Source organism: Portunus trituberculatus, chromosome 37 (genome assembly GCF_017591435.1).
Source record: "Portunus trituberculatus isolate SZX2019 chromosome 37, ASM1759143v1, whole genome shotgun sequence".
NCBI classification, from domain to species: domain Eukaryota; kingdom Metazoa; phylum Arthropoda; class Malacostraca; order Decapoda; family Portunidae; genus Portunus; species Portunus trituberculatus.
In genome coordinates, this window is record NC_059291.1 from 5,354,187 (window position 1) to 5,379,110 (window position 24,924).

The following is a 24,924-nucleotide window of genomic DNA, read 5'->3' on the forward strand; positions in this document are numbered from 1 at the left end:
TCATGCTATTTTTTTTTTTTCTTTATGCAGGAGAGAAGGCCAGCCAAGGGCAACAAAATATTGAAAAACGGCTCACTTGAGTGTTGGTTCTCTAACACCATAATAATATCTTTAAAAACCCTCGTAGTTTCAACTAAAGCCTCTCGACAGTAGTATTAGAGATAAGGTGAAATGTTTCAGATTGTAGTCCGATGAAAATCAAAGCTATCGTTATTCTTTGCTAACCTTTCTTGTTTAACAAACATGTAAACATTACCAAACTAAGCACACACTTAGTAAATAAATTATCTATACCCTCATAGCATAGTTTATAAAGACTCAAGGGTTGACTTTGGAAAATAAGTGTGTTTATGGAAAAATCATACCTCAGCTTTTCTTTTAATTGAAAGGCTTTTATACCAGCTTGGTGGCGTAATCACATGTGATTTCATCCTACCAGTATTCATTATTTATCTAAATGTTTATTTTTCTTAGCAATTTCATATGATCCTGTTTTCTTTTCTGTGGCGGCTTGTGATAATCACATGGCATTTAAAAACAAATCATTCTTATTCTTTTTCTTTCTTTTAAGTGGTATGTGTGTGTGTGTGTGTGTGTGTGTGTGTGTGTGTGTGTGTGTGTGTGTGTGTGTGTGTGTGTGTGTGTGTGTGTGTGTGTGTGTGTGTGTGTGTGTGTGTGTGTGTGTGTGTGTGTGTGTGTCATACAAAGACAGAATTTCTGTCACAATTACTCAACCCTCCTTTGGTGTTTCGTCAACATTCGATGAAGCTTAAACTTTCGTTGACAAACATTATAGAAATGCATTGTATAGATACGCTTTTGACCCGGAAGGAATCACTGCAATGCAAATATTCATGGTGGAGGTGATACAAGAATCTGGTGTTATTTCAAGAGGCGGCCTTCTCCGTCCCCGCCACCGCACGCCAGAATATAGTTCGATAGGCTTTCTTTCCCTTGGTCTCTCTTCGGTTGTCTCCTTTGGCAACATTTACTACTTGTCCACTTTGTACATCTTTTTCGGTCACATCCTAATCGCGCAAACGCTTGTAACGATAATGGTGGTGATACAAACGTTAAACTTTCTTATCACGGAGTAGTAAATTGACTCGAATGTTTTATCTACTAAAAAAGAAGAAAAAATAAATAAAATAAATCACTGTGTCAGTAGTTGCATTTTAGGATCAAAAGATAATATTTTTATAGGATAACATTATTAAGTGAACTAAATTAAAGTCTAGGTATGAAAATAACATGGTAAAAACAGAGTAAGTATCTGTGGATGAGAGGAGACTTGGGTGAAGGAGTGAAACTGGAACATAAACGACATCAAGAGAGTTTTTGCCTTTTAACATATGGGGTAAAAAGTAACTGAAAGTGGAGTTAAAGATCATGAAATAACCACTGAATAAAGTGCGTATCAAGGAATTGAGAGACGTTAGAAAGTTTGTTTAATAAGAGGATTAATTTAGCTTAACCTCTCCAGTACCATGATGCGTTCCCATATTCAGTCTGCTTACTGTTTGGTGATTTTATGCAGCTTCAGAAACTTATGTCGGGAGATTAAAATGGGGAAGACCCTGGCCTCCATAGACCCTTTTTAATGTCAATATAATGGTCTAATCCTACGCAAAACTCATGGTAAGAATGCGTCCCAGTACTGAAGGGGTTAAGAAAATATAACGGGACTATAGCCATGATTTTATAGGGCAGATTCATGGCCAATATGAAGACCCAAGAACGAGGACTGGAGATGGCGGGGACGCGAGATGGTGAAGTGGATGTGTGAAGATCCAAGAGAAGTACGTGGTTACATCGGAAGGATAATTAAAGGCGGACGTAACACTAGCACTTTTTCCGTCGTCTTCGACGATTTCCGTTTTTTTTTTTTCTTATCCTTATTGTTTTATATATATATATATATATATATATATATATATATATATATATATATATATATATATATATATATATATATATATATATATATATATATATATATATATATATATATATATATATATATATATATATATATATATATATATATATATATATATATATATATATATATATATATATATATATATATATATATATATATATATATATATATATATTTATTTATTTATTTTTTTTTTTTTACTGTTCTGTCAACTCTTTCCGTCGTCATGAGTCAGACGAAACGCACCGTTTTCCTCTGGCGTCAAATTTTAGTCAAATTAAGATCTATGGTTTCTAATCAACACTTTTATAATAAAATCTAGTTTCTTGTTAATTGGAATGATAATACAATCTTAAATTAATAGATTCTTGATAAGTAGATGTAAATATATATATATATATATATATATATATATATATATATATATATATATATATATATATATATATATATATATATCTTATATCTTATCTATGTGCCGTGCCCATGCAAACGTTGGTGACCATGGACTGCCACATTTCTCTGTCTCTTGTCATTTGTAGTATTTGTGCAGCTTTCCTTTCATCTCCAACTGTTCTTGTTATTCCATCCATGTATTTCTCCCTTTGTCTGCCTCTTGCTCTACAACCTGGGATTCTCCCTGTTAAGCTTAGGTCTTCTATCTTTCCTCTTCTCATAACATATCCTAAGAACCTCATCTGTCTTGCTCTTATCTTTACCATTATTTCTCTATCACAATCCAATCTTCTTAATACTTCTTCATTCGATATTCTCTCTGTCCAGGATATTTTCAAGAGCCTTCTCCAACACCACATTTCAAATGCATCTTCTTCTCCATTCTTTTATTCAATGTCCAGGCTTCTGTTCCATACAGTAACACTGACCATATATATGTTTTAACTGCTCTTGTCTTGTTTTTGCTGATATGTGGCAGTTAGTAAGAATATTTCTCATTTTCTGAAAAGCATTCTTTGCCTCACATTTTCTTCTTTTGATTTCTTCTACACATCTTCCATCTTCTGTAATGAAGCTTCCCAGGTAGCAGAATCTTCTTACCTGCTCTATGATCTTCTCATTCACTCTTACACTACACCTGGAACCTGTATCTTCTTACTGATAACCATCAACTCTATTTTATCTGTATTAATTGTTAGATCTTTTTCTTCACTTGCCTCCTTCACTGTTATCAAAATATCCTATAGTTTCTCCTGTGAGTCTGCAATCAGAACTATATCAACTGCATATCTTAAATTATTCATATTTCTTCCACCAATAACAAAACCTTCTTTATCTTCTATTGATCTCGTTATCATCTCACTGTATAGAGAAAACAGATCTTGAGAAAGAACACACCCGTCTTACTCCTCTTCTAATGTCCATCCAATCACTTTGGTCTGTTCCCACTCTTAACGCCACCTTCTGGTTCCAATATAGTTTGTATATCATCCTTAGATCTTTTCCATCTACTCCTATTCCCTTTAATATTTCCATAAGATCTTCATGTTTAACTCTGTCAAATGCTTTCTCATAATCTATGAAACATAAATACATATCTTTTTGCATCTCTATACTTCTTTCACTTAACATTCTTAATATGAAAATCGCGTTTCTCGTTCCTTTTCCTTCCACAAAGCCATATTGTTCTTCAGCTATCTTCCTTTTTATCTTACTTCTTATTCTTTCTAGCACAATTCTTAAAATTAATTTTAATACTTGACTCATTATACTTATAGTTCTATGTTTATTGCACTCTAAAGTTCCAGGTTTCTTTGGTATGGTTATAAATACTGATTGGTACATATCCTCACTGAGTTCGCCACTTTTGTATATTTTATTTGCAATTCTTGTGATGTTTTTCGTACTAAAATTATCGAGAGCACGCAGCATCTCTATTGCCACACCATCTTCCCCAACTGCCTTTCCTCCTTTCATTCTTCCCATTGCCTTCTCCACTTCATCTTCCCTGATATCCGGTCCAGTCATTTCTACACCCAGCTCTAACTGCTCTGGCCTCTCATCCCAGAACAATTCCTGTATGTACTCTTGCCATCTTTCAAGTACTTCCTGTTTTTCCATTGCCATCTCGCCATTCTTCTTCATTATTACCTCCCCCGTACGCAACCTTCTTCCAGTGAGTTCTTTCACTCTTTCATACATCATCTGAGTATCCCTATTTGCTAGCTCTTCTATTTCATCGCACTGTGCATTTATCCATCGCTTTTTTTTTTCAGCAGAACATCTGATCTTTATTTCTCTGTTTATTTCTCTATATCTTAATACATTTCTATGTTTGAACTTCCTTCTTTCTTCCATTAAATCCAGAATATCATCTGTCATCCATTTTTGTCTTGCACGCCTTTCTTTCTTTGGTATTATTTCCTTATCCACTTCTACATATGCTTTTTGTAAACAAGTCCATTTCCTTTCCAAGTCATCCCCATCCATGTCACTTTCATCTACAAGTTCTTCATATCTATTCTTTACTGCTACATTATAACGTTTTCTTATGTCATCTTTTCTCAATTCGTTTAAATTCATTATTGGTTCCCTTTTTCTTTTCTTTATGATTTTTAATCTTAAATTAACTATTGCCACCACTGGGTTTTGGTCGCTTTCACAATCTGCTCCAGGGTATGTTTTAGCATACTGAATCGCGTTTCTGAATCTCTTATTTATAGTTATATAATCTATTTGATTCCTATATATATATATATATATATATATATATATATATATATATATATATATATATATATATATATATATATATATATATATATATATATATATATATATATATATATATATATATATATATATGTGTGTGTATATATATATATATATATATATATATATATATATATATATATATATATATATATATATATATATTTGGTTTAGCAGTGAAAAGTGGTTCATTTCTCTGGGACTCTGACGCTCAAGGCAAAACTTTCAAGTAGCAACTGGACAAGATGAGCTGCTCGACAAAAGTTGACAGTCTTCACAAGTTGACAGAAAAAGTTGACGGAAAAGTGGTAGTGTGACGCCACCTTAAGCAGCGAAAGTTTCCAAGAAAGTACCAAAAAAAGTTCAGTGGTTTAGTCAATAGTCATGTCACGCGAGGAGAAAACCATGGAGGCGAATGGAAGAGGAAGATGGAAGGATGATATAACAAATGACATACAGTGGAAAAAAAAGATTGATGGAACAGGATACAGAAGACAGAAAAAGGTGGAAAAAGGTTAATAAGAAACAGCCTGCGATCCCTGATAGAAATGGATATAAGCAAGATAAATAAGAATACAAAGAAGTATAGTAATGGACCTTTTAACGATGTTTGCAGGGTGTTAGTGACTGTACTGGATGACTGGTATTGAAAAGATAATTCCATCCAGAGAGCAATTCGATCATAAGAGTGATGAATAGAGAGAGATAATCCATTTCCCCCTATTATTGAAACTTTTTTTTTTTACTACTGTATTAGCTACTATTAATCATGAAAACAACAGTGAAGCCTTTTTTCCTAACATCTTTTACCACCGCCAGCCATCAGTAGTCGGCAGAAGATGGAGAACTCAGTGGAGGTCCGAACACTTGTGTACTATTATACTGTACAAGGAGTTATTGCTGCTATAAACATTTAAACACCCCGCTCTGGTATGTACTCCTCCGCGACAACCGTATCACACTTATCCGCCAAGAATCTAGTTCATAAATATTGCTTTCATTAGTAATAAATCTTTCGTGGCATTCATAGTTAGTACTAGATAATCATTTCAATTAAAAATTTGAGCGGGATAGAGAGAAAAAAACATTTTATATAACAGGAACAGGAGTGGGAGAGCAAGAGCCTCCCTCAGTCTCACTCACTCGGCTGCTGAACGTGTAAGAGGACGGTAGTTGCTTCTTCCCGGGGCTCCTCCATGTGCCTCATTCTATGTCCTCAAGGGCTAATCCAACCTCCAAAATTTCTTCAATAAGACAGCCTCGGTCGTCAGTCCAGGTAAAGTGGCTCAAGGAGTGTTCAGTTTGGGGATGGGCGTTGGTGTGTTACGCTGAAGGAAAGTTTACATCGCCGCCCCAGTATTACTCATGGAGACCTGGGTGTTTTGGGTCATTATTGGTGGGGGTTTGCTCCTCATCGTTGTGTCTGTTTCCTGTGTCGTTGTACAGACCCAGAGTTCGGATAGTGTGCGTGGCTGTGATGTTAGGTTAGGTGGTGGCGAGTGGTTATGAAATCAGTAAGGTGTCAACTTTTTGGTATGTGATTTTGTTTTCACTGTCACACATTATATGACAAGTGTGACTGCAAGTTGTCACCCATAAGGAGTTCCTATGAGGTGTTTTGTGAAAGGAAGTACAGCATTTAGATGACATTCTGTACAAATTTGTGGAGTAATATGCATACACACATGTGCTGCTGTTTGCTGCATAATGATATATCCTGCATTTCTGAACAGTTTCAATGGGTACACATTCCAGTCCACTCACAGTTTGTTACAATCATCCAGTAATCTACATCTAAAGTTGACTGGCGTACCCATTTTCCTAGCTACCTTTTTCCTACTCTTCATTGTATTTTTCTGAGCTGGGAGCTAAGGGTGGCTAACCAGGTGAGTAAACAACAACAACTACTACTACTACTACTACTACTACTACTACTACTACTACTACTACCACCACCTCTTCTCTCTTCTTCTTCTTCTTCTTCTTCTTCTTCTTCTTCTTCTTCTTCTTCTTCTTCTTCTACTACTACTACTACTACTACTACTACTACTACTACTACTACTACTACTACTACTACTAACTACTTTTTTAAACTTACAACATAATAATATCAATGTAGCAGTGTAGAGTGGGAAAAAATAGTTGCCTTCCTTTTTTGGGTGTGTTAATGAAGAGTGAACATGGTGTAATCACTGATGTCTATAGGAAGAAAACTTTTAGTCTTATGACTTAACTATACATACTTTTTTCCCAACATTTATAAAATCAACTCAATTATAACTTTACTGAATTGGGCCTCTTGTCTATGTAGCTCCTGGATTAACTTTGATAAAGAGATCAACAGGTTAAAAGAATATTTTACATCCACCAGCATTACTTGAAAAACATGTAAAACAGTTATGTGCTGCAAGTTTAGCAACAGAGACAAAAGAATTGATGATAAGCCAGTTAGGTACCTCAGATTACCTTTCCAGGGTCATATCAGCTATCATACTAGGAAGGATTTGACTACTTTGTTATACAAACTTTATCCAGACTTAAATTTTAGATTTATTTTTGTTAACACAAATATGATTGGGTCTGTTTAGATATAAGGATAGGCTACCAGATTCCATATACTCAAACATAATTGTAAGATTGGATATATATATTGGCTCAACTTGCCCAAACTTAAAATTATGTATGTGTGAGCACAAGGGCATTTCTTTTACAACTGGCAAACATATCTCAGCTCCAGGTTGTTCTGTCATTAGAAACCATTCAAGTGAGTTAGGTCATATTTTTATGGAACAGGACTTTAAAATTTTATACAAAGCTGGGACAGTAACTAAGTTGAGAATTGCTGAATTGTTATGCATTTATGAATTGAAGCCTAACCTTAACAGTCAAGAATCGTCCATCCAATGAACTGCTTTTTTCATAGTCTTAACATGTCATATCTTTGTTTCTGTGCTTTAGGCTCTTTTGTTTTTAACTTTTCTAAGGTATTGTTTTTTTTACAACTATTAGTTTACATAAAAAAAAATTTCATTCTCTTCTAAGAATGATTAGGGATATAGTTTTTTTTTTTATTTGTAATAAGATGTTTTACATAACATAAGAGCAAGTTTTGCATTCAAGACCTCTCTTGTCCTGGAGTCTTCTTGATAGAGGGCATCATGTTCCCACTCATTTGTACACATGTTTTGCTGTGTGTTTGAAAATGGGATTGTGTGTGTCCTGAAATGTCACAACAAGCTGAAATGGTTTTCCTGTGACTTTTCTTCACCCTCTATACACACATGTATGTACATGCACACACATACTTATGTACCTACATCCATCCACACATATACAGATATACTTGTATGAAAAAGAAATAAAAAAACAATACATACACAATATTATGTAGACATGCAGATATGTGGACATTACACTTATAAAGATATACCCATACACAAACACTAAATAAAGAACATATACAGATGTACACATATACACAAAAGAAATACAACTTAGCAGTGGAGGGCAGCTCATTATTGAGGGTGTGCCATCACGAGGTGAAGCCATTTCTGGTGTATCACCCCCAGGATGTAGGCACTACTCTGGTGTGATTGTGATGACTACAGAGTTCCACAATTGTTCCGTCCTCAGGTGTAAACTAGATACTGAGCGCCTCCAAATGACAGCCAGAAATTTGATGTTAGAAACAAATGTCTCTGAGGGCCTAAACCACCGAGCCATGAGGATGTCCTTGTGACAGACACGAAGCCTTTGTATAGAAGAGACAATGTATCTGGTCCACAGGGAGTTACAGCATATGCTGTAACAGTAACTCCTGAACAGCTCCAGCTTCACCTCCCTAGTACAGAAGGAAAACCTCCTCAGAATAGTGGTTGCTACAGCTGTGGTCTTGTTGAGCTATTTCTTGACATCCAGATCATCTTTTGAGTCACTGTCCACCAACTGTAATGTTTATTATTCAGGAGTAGCTGGGTTTTTGGGTGGAACGACATTGCATTCCATCTTGGTGGTGTTGAACATGATGCCATGCTTCCTGGCATATGCCTTGCATCTTGCTATCAGGTTCTGAATTGAATCACCCAACAGAGCCGTGAGGACCATGTTGTCCACATAGTTCAGCGAGTTGATACAGTGATCATGGACAACCAACACCAGACCCTGCCAGGGAACCACTCGGGTATATGTTAAAGAAGTGTGGTGACAAAATATTGCCCTGTCTGATACCATTGGCTGCTTGACAGAGAGCTGTCCTTCCTTACCCTGAAGTCTTGTTCGGTGTACCACAGCACGAGTAAGTTCACCAGGTGACCTGGTGCCCATGGGTATACAGTTTGGTGAACAGCATCCAGTAGTTCACCCTGTCAAAGGCCTTGCTTGCATCAAGGAAGCACAGGTAGACTGGTGATCCCTTGCTGGTATAGTAGCCTATTACGTGCTTGATGGTCTACACACACAGCTCAGTGCTGTGACTTCTTATAAGTGAACTGAAAGTCAGCAGTAAGCAGGTTGTCCTGCAGCCAATGTAGGAAGGCCTTTTCACTGATTCTCGATAGTGTAGTGTGTAGATGGGAATGTTTCACAATTCTGGCTGATTTTTTGTGAAGTGGCTAGTCTTAACACCTTCTTGTGGGCAAATTTTATCCCAAACCTGTAGCATGTTATCTGTTATTCTTACATCGTTTTGAATGCCAAAAATTGAAATGTCAACTTTTCTTTTTTACACAGGAATGATTAATTTTATTTAGATCACATATCTTCCCAGTCGTGGTATGACAAACAGATGCATCTTTCCATGGGATATATATATATATATATATATATATATATATATATATATATATATATATATATATATATATATATATATATATATATATATATAGATAGATAGATAGATAGATAGATAGATAGATAGATATAATTTTTTTTTATGTTGAATCTGTTAAGTTTTCTGGATATTTTAGATAGCTAATATGGTTACTTTTCTTTTCTCTTATACCAGTTTGATTGTAGCTTTTTTCATCATATACACTTTATGGTTTGAGGAATTAATTCCCATTTGAAATTATTTATAATTCTGACAGTAATTTTTTAATATATGTATATGTATATATATTTTTTCTCTTTAATTAGCTCATTCAATCCCGTAACGATGCTTGAAAGTGACACACCTGTCTGATGGATAAGTAGGCACTGATTTTTCCTGGTGAAAGTCAGTTTGTTAGTGTGTGTATATGTCACATTTGTTACTGGCCAATTACAAAAGGTATGAAATTAATTTAACGAATCATTGCATTTTATGTGATCCTGAGTAGGAAGAAGCGACTAAATCTGAAATATTTTTAAGAGGCAGAGACTTGAGCCGGTGTGGGAGATGTCTGTCTGTGGTGGACAGAGTTTGTGTATAGTACTTTGAAAGGCCAGATTTCACCACATAGAAAAGTTATTACTAACTATTGATGTTGTGTTGTAAAATACAGGCAACCCCCGCTTAACGAAGGGGTTACATTCTTAAAAAAACATTCGTTAAGTGAAACTTCGTTAAGTGAACCGATTATAACAAGTTTAACCCCTGACTTGAACTTCCATTGAGAGTAAGCAAAGCGAGAATGCATCATAGTACAGTGATAGGTTTAATGAAAGTAAAAATTATGAAGTTAAACATTTAGGCAGTTTAATTTAAGTCATTATAATGTATACTAATGTATATATATACGTAACTTTATAATGTTGATGATCTTAAATTTATGAAGGGAGGGAGAGTGAAACGGGAAAGACTAACCGGCAGCCTGTGGAATGTAAACAAAGGGTGCATCATTGTATCACATACAAAACTTATGTACCACATTTCCACAAGGCTTTCCATTTTATCCATTGTAGTCACGACTTCAGGCGGTTCTTTTAGCTTGCAAGGAAGATATGGTCTCACCAGCCTTCTTAATAGAGTCTGCGGACTTGAAAATAGTAGAGACAGTAGATGGTGGCAAGCAATGCTATTAGTTTTCTCGCCTCTTGTGTCTGTGAATAATATTCAGCTTCACTTCAAGAGTAAGAGACTTCCTGGTCTCCTTAGCAATGGTAGACGACATTGCAGGGCGTTTTTGTAGTAACTTGAGCAAGGGAATACGAGCTGATTCTGATGCTGTTATTGTTTTGAACAGGGGTAGTGAGTGGTGCGCATGTTGTCCACGAGAGGCGCTGGTGTATTCAAAAGCCTGTCGGCTTGCATGATATAGCGGGCCTTTCAGACTTGGAAAAAATTACCTGGATAAAACTTCGTTAAAGCGAGTTTGGTGTTCGTTAAACGAGCAGATGGTAGTAAAATGAAACCTTCGTTGTAGCGAAATTTCGTTGTGTGAACTCTCGTTAAGCAGGGGTTGCCTGTACATACATGTTATTTTTACTTATTTATTTATTTATTTATTATTTTTTTATGTAGGAGGCAACTGGCATAAGTTAACAAAAATTGGAAGTAAGAAAGGCCCACTGAGGTGCCGATCATTATCATTTATTGTCATTTTCTCTGCATATGGCTTTTGTATTGTGTGCATTTGTCTGTAGTACTACGTTTGTCATTTTCAAATTACACAGTCCTATTATAACAATATCCCAGAAGTATTAGTCAAATACATGCCTTGGTCCATGTTAATTTTAACGAGATCATTGGCAGAAAAGACTATTGTTCCAACTGGGTTAAGATAATAGTACTGAAATGAGATATTCTCAGACTATCAAAAATACTCAGTTGTACAGTAAAATAGCAATTGCAACTCGGCAACCCTTTGTTTGTAAATGCGACTGATGAGTGCTTATTGTTGATTAAAGAAAAAGTCACTGAGAAATTGTTTACATACATAATTGATGAACACTCACACTATTGATATCCTGTTGATGTTACTTCATATCATCTACACAGCAGCCAAGTCACTAAAGTTTGTGGTAGTGGTAGTGATGAGGATTTCCATGTAGTCCATCTGGTCTGTTGGGGGGTGTGAGTGACAGGCTGACGCCACACAGTTACCCCCATAATGAAGTTTCATCTCCAAAGCTGGCAGCCATAATGTTTGTGATTGCACTGACAGCACAGACCATGACAGGTTAGAAAACACACTAACACTCATAATAAAGGCATGCTGAGGTGACTTTGTTGTTGATGAAGCAACATGATCTCTTAGATATGTCAATGTGACTGTATAATGATCGTTTGGGATGTGTGCATTTTGTAGCAGAAAGAAGTTTGAAAATTTTTCTGTATTTCTCATAGAATTGAGAACAATCCTGGTATTCTTCATCACATGATTGATCTCACCAGTGTCCCTGTTTGCCAGACAAACAATACACATATGTATTGCCATATATATATATATATATATATATATATATATATATATATATATATATATATATATATATATCAACAAAATGGTGTATTTCAAAGGAATAGTAATCAAATTATTGATTGTTAATTAAAGTGGGTGACACCTAATTTGTTAAAGCAGAGAAAAGTAAAACATTAATGAAGGGAAACTCACAATGCCAAACTTAAAGCATTACTATAGCAACATGTATAATTTACCTTTCCATATCTGAACATTTCAATCCTAAGCCTTTACTCCCACCATTTCAATGTCAATTACAGCTACCTATATCCACCTATTTTAGTTAGTCTCAGTGGAATATTATGTGTGTGTGTGTGTGTGTATATATATATATATATATATATATATATATATATATATATATATATATATATATATATATATATATATATATATATATATATATATATATATATGTATGTGTGTGTGTGTGTGTGTGTGTGTGTGTGTGTGTGTGTGAGAGAGAGAGAGAGAGAGAGAGAGAGAGAGAGAGAGAGAGAGAGAGAGAGAGATTAACACATATTTAGTTCTAATCATATTGCAGACTGAATGGATAAGTTATTAATCAGTGTAGGCCAGGGTGACTGCATGATAACCCGGCGAGGTGCAGAGTGAGCGGTGAGCAGTCTTCGTGGCTCGCGCCATGGTATTGATTACTGGCGGCTCAGGTGCCAGCTATAGTGCTGTGACAAATAGAAAAACTCGCCTATTGTTGTTTGGCTTTTGATTATGCAAAAGTATATTGAAAGGCATGACCATGAATAATCATTGATATCTTCAAGATCTTATCAGTTGCTGTCCTGCTCATGGTTAAGTAATATCGCGGCAATTGGCAACACTCGTGTGGGTTACCCAGCGCCTGTCACACATGCTCAATTCTGCTGCGGCCCTGACGTTGAAGAAGTATCTTGGTGTGTTGCTGCGTCTGTCGTTTGATTCTGCCAACATAAAGGTCTTCTTCAGTGTTTGACTTCGTAAGCCTGGTGGCCCACAGCACGTGTGGAGTGGGCTCACCCCCAGCCAGGTATTGGGCGGTACCCAGGTCCACACTGGAAGAGGCTAAAAGTGAAGTGCTTTGATCAGGCTCCATCACTACCGCCACCGCTCTCCGCCGCCTTACATCCTCCCAGAGATAAGACAGACGCATTGCCATTGCCATTTGCCAGTAATAGTGTTGACACTGGAGGCTGCGGGAAGCATTGTGATAGCGTAACGCCGCAGACGTCTTGAAGGGTCGCGTCAACGGCTATAATTCCAGCGCTAACAATGGAGGCACAAATGTCAGGCTGTTCCAAGGGCTACTGACAATTATTGGGAAAGCACGCCTACCCTGTATGGCGTGTTCTTGATAAATGGAATAAAAATCTAGGTAAGTTAAACGCTAAGTTTGGCCGTGTCAAGTTTTTGTCACTCGCTAATCATGGGTTGGATCAGCAATACACTGAACCGTCTCCAGCCCCGATAATGTTTGATAGGCACACCATTTTTTTTTTTTTTTGTGACATTACTGTTTATATTATTGTTGTTGCTGTTGTTAGTACTTAATATATTACGTAGTTATTGTTATTACCTGCCTTATCAATTTTTGTTGTCTACACTATAGCTTATCAAATTTGAAATGTACTATTGATAGAAGTGACAAGGCATGAGGTTCAGACGAGTTGTACTAGTACTTGAGTTCAGTCTATTATTTTAGATATTATGCTAATGAGGGTTGGTTTGATTCAAATCAAACATTTGTGAACGTTTGCCATCTCTTACAAGTGTTCAAATACACACACACACACACACACACACACACACACACACACACACACACACACACACAAAAAAAAAAAAAAAAGGAAAAGAAAACATCATTTTGGTGATAATAACAAAAGTTGTAATTATGAAGTTTGTTGAGCTTAATTGTTTTTAGGTAAATTAGTCATTTATATACTTTACCAAAAGCAGATATGATGAAAGTATTAGTCTTACTGACATGGTTTTTATGTGCAAAACTCATGTTGGGTAACGTGTATTCAACTATGAGTTCATTTAACTTTGGCCAAATTTGATATACTAAAATGGTTTCATAACACCCAAACAATTAGTAGTGCAAACTAACAAGGACTAATACAAAAAAAATTTTCAGATATGAAAATGATTGAATAAGAAAATCATGTTTAAATGAAATGAATAAATTATATATTTTTATAGAAAAATTCCTACCTTGATGCTAATGCAAACATGAAAAACTTCAAAAAATATTTAGTTAATCTGATTTTAAGTATCAGCGTGGGTGCAATTAAGATTTGGTGATGTGTGCTTGTGTGTGATGGTATGATATCAGATTATTCGTATAACATGAAGATTTGTTATGTAATGTGACTTCTAGACTAGTGACTTGTTTATATGTATTATATGTATTTAAATTTTTGCAAAGTAAGGAATGAATGCTGGAGAAATTAATTATGAAAAAATAAATATTTTTTGTCCTATCACCATGACACGGATGTATTATATGATAATTTATTTTCCCACCATGCAGGGACGATACTCGGGATCCCGTCTGGACCAGTGCACCTTCACACTCTACGGAGGCAACTGGAGGTTTACACTTAACGGTTTGCCACCGTGGTACTGAGGTTTGCTCTTAGTCTCCACTGTGAGGCTCAGCAGACCGTAACTAAGGTAAAGATCCTTTATAAGCAGCCTACATGTGATACAGGGTGGTGTGTACATCAGTTGGATTGTGTGTGGGGTGATTATCAATAGAAACATACATAAGATGTAGATTCCTGTGAAGTCCATGGCTGTGATGGATGGAACACCACCACTGTATTCCATGTGTTTGGAATAGTGATAAAATTGGTCCCTTGTTTCCTTTGCCTTCTTAGAAATCAAGATATATCCATTATCCCTATCCATTACATTGCTGTGCATTTTGTGTAGCCAGTCATTGTAAAAGATAGAAGTTCAAGTTAATGCCCATAACATTTTGTATTCAACACCTGTTCACCTGAAGACCCTATATTCCATTCTCTCTCTCTCTCTCTCTCTCTCTCTCTCTCTCTCTCTCTCTCTCTCTCTCTCTCTCTCTCTCTCTCTCTCTCTCTCTCCAATTCTGTAATTCTATAATTTTGCATTATGAATTGTAGATAGAATGTATTATACAGAATGAAAGCTTCTTTCCAAAATGAGAAAAGTTGAAGATTTATTAATAATCATTTATATTGATATTAGTGTTAGAGTGCATCATATTAAGAAATTCTCGAATGCTGTCAATAAGACCACAACTATTTCTTCCAGGCTGATACACATTTCCGTGGAGGTTACAAGAACCAAAAGAAAGCCATTTAAATTACTGATCCAAAAAAATTATTCCATCTAAAATCTACAAGCATGAAGCTGGAGTGTAATTTTTTTGCTGGGTCTGCCCATATCCTGAATGAGGAGACTGTCATGGATGTCATCAAGGAGAAGACCAAAGAGCTGGTGAGTATATAGTGAGAACATTCACTCTTGAGAAAATGTAAAAAAGTCCATGTCCACATTCTTCAGATTATTTTTATTATTATTTCTCTCTCTCTCTCTCTCTCTCTCTCTCTCTCTCTCTCTCTCTCTCTCTCTCTCTCTCTCTCTCTCTCTCTCTCTCTCAATATGGAAAACTGACTGACAGTCAGCTAATTTATTCTGAATTGCACTAATCTGCACTTCTTGCCTGGGGAAATGTGACTACACACAGTGTTACAGTGCCACCTTGTGATTCAAGTTTAATTGATTCTCTTTGGATGTTCGAATTGAGAATGTTTGAATTAGGAAGCAATTTATCCCATTGAAACTAATGTAAAATCAATTAATCTTTTCCAGGCCACAAAATTCTCATACTGTAATTTTTCTTGTATTTTTATGTGTTTATGATGTGCCCTAAGTGCAGATCACTCGTTGACCAGATATATTGTTGACACATGCATTAGATAGTAGTTGCTGGCACAGCTAGATGGTGGCAGAGGGGTGAAGGATGATTACTGACTGTATGGCAAATCCCCCTCCGTAAGAACAGAGGGCAACTCAATTTTTTATTCTTGTCTCTCATGTGTTTCTTCTCACTTTGGTCTCTTGTAAGGTTTTTCACTTTTTTTTTTTTTTTTTTCTCTCCTCTCTCCAAAAGAAAGCTATCCAGAGTGATTGTCTCCTTTTGTTTTGGAGAAGTTTCTAAAAGTGAGGCATAACATTGTCATTCATAAGATTCACCACTGTTGCTCACAGTCTGGTGAGGATGATGCTTTACAATAAATATCTGCAGCATACTCCACATGCCGCACATTTTATGGACCTCATCACTTGAAAATTCTTCCCCTTCTTCCTCATCCTTTGATGAACTTTCCATTGCCTGCTCTATATCGTTTACATTTTCATTCTTCATTTCATTTATCAAAATAAACTGTACCTTATTGTTCAGCTTTTTCAAAAATTTCAGACTTTTTGTTTTAATTTACTAAACACTCCTTTAGCCACATTTACATTTTAGAAATGTACAAATTGTATACTTGGTCATTTCATACTTTTAAGGCCAGGTCAGAAACATGGAACTTCACTCATGTGTTTTCATATAATTTCCTTCTTCATTTCCAATCTTACCGCCACTTGCACTATCACTTTTCCTTTTCTTGTAAGCCATAATGAGGGCTAATTTCAAGAAAATATGGCAAAAACATTAAGAATAACAAAGAGAAGTGTGCACAGCAGCAAAAGAGGGCAAGTGTGACTAAAGTCTGACAGGAACAGGCTTCCACAACATATTTTAGAAAACGACACAGTAGACTCTCACTTAGCAGCACAACACCCCAACATAAACACATACACTTGATTCACTTCCCTCCAATCCAGACCTGGGCACCCCCTCCCCCACCAACCAACTTTTATATATGAGTGTTATTCACCAGAACTGGTGCCCTGCACATTAATTATCAGAATAAGAATCAGAATCTGATTAATAGAGTAGTGTCGTCTGCAATGATTTGTTTACGTTTGAATCACATGCCAAGTTCGAATTGGAAAACAAAAATTGTTCACTAAATGTATTCAGATTGGGAGATGTTCAAATTGAAAGGCATTTGAACCACAATGTACCACTGTATACTTATTGGTAATTTCAAGTTGCTATCCATATGCAATGTTTATCTGTAAGTATGTGTCCATAATTATGGCTCATCTTGTTATGGAATACTGTAAGCTGTAGAAATCATGATTGAATAACTCACAAATATCTTGCATGCATGTGCTGAGTTGTTGCATCTATTATCAGGTCATACTTTTAATTTCAAAACCTGGCAAAACACCTCAAAATGCATATGTACATGTAACATTTTCCACCTCTACTTTTACTTCTTACTATATCTGCAGAAACTTGTCTAACATCCTGTATTTATGATAGGATGGAGACTTTTTTTTTTTTTTATGCTATGTTTTTTTCATGCAATATGGAAACTTTTCCTTGCACAGTAGAAGTTGAGTATTAAATAGATAAACTGATTATCTACAGGAACAGGAAGACCCCTTTTATATACTAGATGTTGGAGATATTGTTCAGAAGATCAAGGTGTGGAAGTTGAAGCTGCCTCGAGTGAAGCCTTTTTATGGTGAGTTATTTCAGTCTGTGAAGCTTTCATATTACAAAAGTTGATTTGTTGAAGGAGCCTTTAAGGAACTATTTCCTTAATGGTGTTTTGCTGCTGTTTCATTCTTAATTCAATATCATTCTGGCATTAAATTTTGCCATGAAGCAGCAAGCTTCAAAAAGTACATTGCTTGTAGTATTCCTTGATAGATTAAAAAGCATAAATCAGTAAATTTTGCATGTGGCATGGATTTTTAATTTGTTTTAATTGAATTTTTTTTTTTTTTTTTTTCCCAAGGCCAGAACACTCCATTTATATATCCCATAGTTATATTTTTGAATCCATAGATCTAATGTTTAGGGGATCAAATTATATTTTGATGATGCATTATTATTTTCCTAAATGTATGATTCTATTCTCTCAACAGCTATGAAGTGTAATGACCACCCAACTGTTCTGGAAATTCTTGCTGCTTTAGGAATTGGTTTTGATTGTGCATCCAAGGTATGGAACAGAGTTTGTCTAGGATTTTTATTTTGATTTGAAGTTTTGCATTTGATAAAAAGAAAAAGTAACAAACAATTTGATACTTAAAAGTGACAAAATCAACTAGCAATAATGTTTTTGTATATTATTCACATTTGTAGTTTTGTGATAATTTAGTTCCTTTGATTTCTAGTTTACCTTTAGAAAATCAATCTTACTCTCAATGTAGTGAGCCTTTATGTTATTTATTTTGATTAATGGCTCGTTAAGGACATTACTAGTTTTATTGTTTACACTGACTGCATATGTATTTGTAAATCTTTTCTCAGACTGAAATTCAAAAGATCCTTGAGCTGGGAGTTGACCAGTCCCGTATCATCTATGCCAACCCCTGCAAGCCAGCCTCCCACCTGCGTCTGGCAGCTAAATTGCAAGTCCCACTTATGACCTTTGACAATGAGACTGAACTTCACAAGATCAAGGCTTACTATCCTGATGCAAAGTAAGTGCAGTAACTCTTTATAGTCAGTGTTTCCTAAAGAAATAAAAAAAGCGCAATAATTTCTCAAATGTGCCAGTGTCTGAATGAAGTTTTATCATTCATTTGTGAGTCATTCATCTTTACCTTGGCCAACTTCTTTCCTAGTCTCAGATTTCATGTCTTATATCTATAAAGTGCATTTGGTACTACTACTACACTCGACCCTCGAAACAACGGACCTCCCATCAACGGATTTCGGAAACTACGGACAAATTCTAGAGTCCGGTTTAATCTACGGACGAATATTAAAATGCGTGCGATTGTCCGTTCCCGGCAAATTATTGTCCAGTAGGTGGCGGGTTGGTCGCGTCATCAGCTGTTGGCCGCCATGTTTTATCTTCAGTCCATGCGTTTTCAACCAACAGCATTAATATTCATTAAACTGACCATGTTCATGTCATCTATTTCAGGTTATTGTTGTACTTAATGCTTTGTAATACTGCTTGAATGATTTCTTAATGATTACACAGTATTTTATGTACATTTTATACAGTTGTTTACTTACTTTTGCAAAGAACGGACTTTTGCAATCTACGGACAGGGTCATGCACGCATTTGTCCGTTGTTTCGAGGGTTGAGTGTACTACTACTTTGTTAATTCTCTCTCTCTCTCTCTCTCTCTCTCTCTCTCTCTCTCTCTCTCTCTCTCTCTCTCTCTCTCTCTCTCTCTCTCTCTCTCTCTCTCTCTCTCTCTCTCTCTCTCTCTCTCTGAATTTGATCTTGCCAGTGTATCTCATCTAATAATTACCACAAAACTCCATCCTCTAATAAGATTCATTTGTCATTCCTTTCATAATTTTTTCCTTCTGGTCAGAATAGTCCAACTGTTTTCTTGTAATGTGGTCAGTCCCAAGTTTGCTTTATCTATTTTTGTGGTCTTGTTTGGTCAATTATGTGGATATTGATTTTATGTGTGATATTTTTTAAGTTGTCCATTTCTCCATTGTTACATTTACAATTTCTTAATTTTCAGACTTGTTATCCGAATTCGTGTTGACAGTGATGCACTGTGTCACTTAGGCGTAAAGTTTGGAGTGTTTCCTGAAGATGCAGAAGCACTTATGGTTGCTGCTCACGATCTTGGATTGAATGTAGTTGGAGTGTCTTTTCATGTTGGCTCAGGTTGCCGTGATCCTTCTGTGTTCTACCGAGCAATTGCTTCATCTAAAATGGTTAGTTTATCAGAATGATTTGATTTTTATTTTAAGTAGCTAATAGATTGTTTTTAGGAATATTGGAAGCTTTTTTGTGACATTTTTGCAAGTAGGTAAATCTTATCTACATTTTTAAAGAAAATTTGTTTAATATATGTATGATAATTATTCCCCTCTTCTACTTTTAACATCCTCATTCTGTTCCTACTGTAATTCTAAACTAGAAATTTCATATCTCCACTCATGCCAAAATAGCTTCTGAATAGGAAAAATGGCACTAACCTCTTCATTCCGGGTAATAGAAAACGGCTCTTGGCACTGTATCTGGGATGGGGGATACCTGACCAGATATTCTCTCTCTCTCTCTCTCTCTCTCTCTCTCTCTCTCTCTCTCTCTCTCTCTCTCTCTCTCTCTCTCTCTCTCTCTCCAGAAATAAGACTGATAATAGTAAGTGATTTTTCATACTGGGACATTATGTAAGCCTATGTAAATATTAGAGAAAAATAATTAGTTTGCCTGTTCTTTGCCTTTTTCTGAAAATCACAAATGACAAAATTTTTATTTTTATGGTAAACTAATCTATTGGTTCCATAAAAAATAAACATAATAAAATTATTGATCTACATTCTGAAAGATCTCATACAGTATCTGGAGAAAAAAGCACACCATCTTAGCAGAACACAGCTACAACTCAGTATACATGCCCTCAGATATGTCAAGAGTGCTCTGAAGACATAAAATATGCATCCTCGTGTAGAAGGGGTTAAGAAACCTCGTTAATGTCAGCTATTATTTACATTATTACTGATTTTCCTTCCAGGTCTTTGAAAAAGCTGTGGATCTTGGATTCAGTCCTTACTTGTTGGATATTGGCGGTGGTTTTCCTGGATCAACCAGCTCTTGTCTTGATGAATTTGCCGAGCCCATCAATAGAGCCTTGGATATGTTCTTCCCAGAAGGTTGTGGTGTTGAGGTAATATAAAGTCAGTGTACTCTGAAATTGTCTAGTCAGCTTGCTGTGTTTCTGATATTTATTTATGTAGACCTATCCTAATATAATGACATCTTTTAAAGATTTTGTTAAACAGATGGAAATTAAAGCTGGACAAGTAGATGATGGTAATGGATAGGCTCTGATTATGGTTTGTTCCTTGGTAATGAATTGCTCTCTCTCTCTCTCTCTCTCTCTCTCTCTCTCTCTCTCTCTCTCTCTCTCTCTCTCTCTCTCTCTCTCTCTCTCTCTCTCTCTCTCTCTCTCTCTCTCTCTCTCTCTCTCTCTCTCAATTCAGAGATTACAAAATGAAGTCAGTAGCAAAATATAGCTGGTACTTTAACAAAGTTATAAAAATTTTTAGACCTGTAACACTGGTCCACATGTAGAAGCATATGTTTCAACTTTTCATTTGATGCCCATTTTGTTATTGAAAATACTAGTAAAATATTATCTCTCTTAGATCATTGCAGAACCAGGTCGTTATGTAGTGGCCTCTGCCTTCACCCTGGCAACAAGCATCATTGCAAAGAGGGAAGTTAATGATGCCAATGGGTCACTGGAGTCCATCATGTACTACATCAATGATGGGGTCTATGGATCCTTTAATGGCATTCTCTATGAAGACATGAAATGCCGTGCTGTTTTGCTTGAGGTATTTCTATTAATCTGATACATGTGGAAGAAATAGGTTATACATCATTGTTTTGAAGTGGAATTGTAATGATAACCAGGCCTTACATGTATCTAGCTAAGTATCTCACATACACTATAGTAAAACTAAATTGTACTGACCCGTAAGGTGTTGTTTGCCATTCTGCCAGATTTCCAACCAAAACATTCAGCCTATACCACTCGAGGTTCTTTAATCACTGTATTATCAACAAGCGGCGTTCTGAGAATATTCTGACTATTTCATTAAATAGCAGGTGATACAAATAAGTGTTATATACCAAATCAAATGAAGGTATTTCATAAATATGTATGACGATGTGGCATGTCAGGACGGGCGACGTTGCCAGACGACCCGAGGCGGGATTTCCCCTGGGGGAAGGGGGAGGAGTCAGGTCACCACGCAGGTGCAAATCGACTTGCTTCTCATTTGGTCGCCACTATGGAAGGATACACTGACGCATCCTCGTCTATGTGTTGTACAGCCAAACCAAGAAGTTTGTCTACAGAATTAATAAATAAAGCTTGCAAGGACCACTTTTACCAATAAATCAAGCGAGGAAGAGGATAGCAGATGCAGCTGGTATCACAGTGAAGAGGTTTTGTCCTAGTGCAAACAAGATATACACCACAAAGCATCACAACCTTATCAGCGTTTCTTTTCCCCAGTCATTATATTATACTGGGTATCTCGAGAGGACATAATAGTTAATATTTGGTAAATTATCAGCCTCATTTTCACTTTTATAACCAGCACCTTAACTATATTTGATTTATCTATGGCATCTTCTTGTCTTGTCCATCACATATTTTTTTTTAGCGAAGTCATGCATTAAAATAAAGAACAGTTATTTTGTTTTCCTTGAAGTAATGAGAGATATGGCAGCGTCGCACAGATTATAGGCCTAGCCCTACGGGTCAATACAATTTAGTTTTACTAGAGTATATATATTTGCATTCTTCTATGAACATACATGTAGCTAGTTAGTATATATATAGCTTGGTGAAAACTCCTACTTGGATAATTTTTTACGAAGATTTAAACAGAGCATGTTAAAGCATCTGTATATATAGACAGTAATGGCATTCCCACATACTCCCTCCTTGCTCCACCTTCTACATAATATGCCAACAACAATGGCAGGACTTAAATATTCAATTTGTTCACAAATCAGCATTTGTCCTAGTAATTATAAGAACTTAGAAGTAATGCATTATTCATCAATGATAAAAGTACAAAAAAAAATTGTCCCTTGCTTGATATTGGTGTATGAAATTGAGTTTACTGTTATGTGTTTTCATCCATATTGTGGAAGCATTCACCATTTTCTATGACAACCCTTCTTTGATACTGTTTAGGTCACATGCACTTACTAGTATAAAGTATAGTTCATTTGAAAACAAGAGATGGTTTTTGTAACCAGTCAATCTACTTGTTGCAGAAACATGATGAAGAAACTCATGTGCCATGCTCTGTTTGGGGACCAACCTGTGATGGTATAGACCAAATAGCATCAGAGATCAGTCTTCCTAGGCTGCCTTGTGGAGAGTGGCTGGTGTGGCCTGAGATGGGTGCCTACACTCTTGTTGCTGCTGGAACCTTCAATGGCTTTCCTGTTCCGAAAGTCTTTGTTGTTGTTCCTCATCATACATGGTAAGCTAACTGTGGTGTATTATTTTCAGGCAAAAATATAAGATTAATCATGATTGTTATCATTAACTTCTATCAAGGACTTTCAATAATTAATTTTAGGGAGTTAATTAAGATATAATACCATACTGATTTATAGTAATTCACAATCTCCTTTCTCACAACATAGTGCATCACCACAAAGTTACTGAAATATCATTGTCTTTTCAGACTAAAATGATTATCCACATAAATCATTACAAGCAAAGGCATGTTCATATATTCATTTTTAACAGTATTGATTTTGCTACAACTTGTCAAGCTACATTTTTGTGTAACATATTTATCCTGTTAACTTGTTAAGCAACATTATTATGGAACATGGCTATCATGTTCGTGATTTTCTACAACATTCCTCAGGACATCATATGATATGATGTGTCTAGTTTACTTGCAGCTAGGATTTAGTGTATTTCCTTTTATAATTGTATGAGCTAACTTAATCTTATTCCTTTTTTATTGTAATTTAGATTTCATTTTCAGAAAGTAGAAGAGTTTATCGCTTAAAACAGCTAATTGTCTTTGATAGGTTGTACTTGGAAGAACATCTTGGTTGCAGTTTTTCCTTGGCATCAGTTGAGGTTGAGAATGAAAAACCTTTCTTAGCCAAAGATCAACATAAGATGGATGGGTCATTGGCAGTGACAAAGAATGCTGCCACTCCCTATATTTGTGCTGCCAACACCTTGGGCTCTGTTACCATGGAAGACCATATGGCACAACTGTCACTCTTTGGCATCGGTGAAATGTAAGGATCAACTAGCCAGAATTGTAGAAAAGCAGAGGGATATTTTTATGTATGCAGCTTTTCAAGGTGGTTATCAAGAAATGACGTACAAGTCTGTTATGCAAGTTTGCTCCATTATGAGTATGTCTTATAAATTTGTTGGCTCTTATTTAACAACAAAAATTGAGGTTAGTATATAAAATCTTGTTGACATCAGAACCTTGTTCCTTGTACATTTAGATAAGTTGACACAAGAAGAAACATCTGCAGTGGTTATTGTGATTATAACAGTTGCTTGCATGCAAATTTTACTAACATCTAAGTTTGACATTATTTATTCATGATGGATAACTTGCATTACTTTAACTTGTACTGAAAAGCCTTTCTTAACTTAGGTGTATTTGATAACTCATCGTGAAAAGTTTAGTTTGTTGAAAATTTTGCTCTGCTTAGGATCTGGTTTTGGGAAACATGCAACGTAAACTTTTACAGGAGATCATTCAGTCAGTATATTTTGTTGTTTAAATTTTGTGTATTGCCAGAGCAAACATCACAGTATTTTATTGTAAATTATTTCAATTTAGTGTGATTTAAGAATATTCAAATCCATGCTACATTTTGTTTTCCATCTGTGGTTGCAGGAATAACATTTGTGAATGAAAATTTTTTTGAAGTTCTAGAACATTAGGTGATGGCTCCTGGCAGTACTTAATAGACAGCTTATACATTACTGCTTATAGAACATCTTCAGGAGTTTTAGATTGATCCTGTAGTCTACCTTATTCAGGCTGTGTAAAAACAACAAAAAGATCCGAAGTGATTAGATCATGTAATTGCAGATCATCTTCCAGTATTGACATATCCATTTGGCTCCACTTCCAGCTTAATGATATCAAAGGTTTTCTTCTGGAACTTGTAACCCCATGGCAATGTGTATCAATGCCTAGCTTACGGTACTGCTTAGCAGTACTATTTAATTAGATTGGCAAATTAAATATATTAAATTTA

At 35.8% G+C, this 24,924-nt stretch overlaps 1 protein-coding gene across 2 annotated transcripts; it reads left to right on the plus strand.

Annotated features, from left to right (window-relative positions):
- The first annotated feature begins 5,703 nt into the window (after positions 1-5,703).
- On the plus strand, positions 5,704-24,924 carry LOC123513995 (ornithine decarboxylase-like). Of its 2 annotated transcripts, none has more exons than XM_045271530.1 (11): positions 5,704-5,945; positions 14,582-14,724; positions 15,343-15,528; positions 17,579-17,675; positions 18,082-18,158; positions 18,470-18,642; positions 19,655-19,853; positions 20,657-20,809; positions 21,291-21,482; positions 22,942-23,153; positions 23,719-24,924. In XM_045271530.1, exons 3-11 carry the CDS (start codon positions 15,436-15,438, stop codon positions 23,939-23,941), a joined length of 1,419 nt encoding a protein of 472 aa, XP_045127465.1. In that variant the 5' UTR covers positions 5,704-5,945; positions 14,582-14,724; positions 15,343-15,435; the 3' UTR covers positions 23,942-24,924. The 2 variants fall into 2 exon arrangements, with proteins under 2 accessions (XP_045127465.1, XP_045127466.1); XM_045271531.1 differs by lacking the exon at positions 5,704-5,945 and adding an exon at positions 12,922-13,420.

Excerpts from the sequence above, each read along its gene's own strand:
- LOC123513995 (XM_045271530.1), top strand. The coding sequence starts at position 15,436 with ATGAAGCTGGAGTGTAATTTTTTTGCTGGGTCTGCCCATATCCTGAAT. Across the intron at positions 18,643-19,654 it reads GCTTACTATCCTGATGCAAA|ACTTGTTATCCGAATTCGTG; the intron begins GTAAGTGCAGTA and ends CTTAATTTTCAG. Across the intron at positions 23,154-23,718 it reads GTTGTTCCTCATCATACATG|GTTGTACTTGGAAGAACATC; the intron begins GTAAGCTAACTG and ends TGTCTTTGATAG.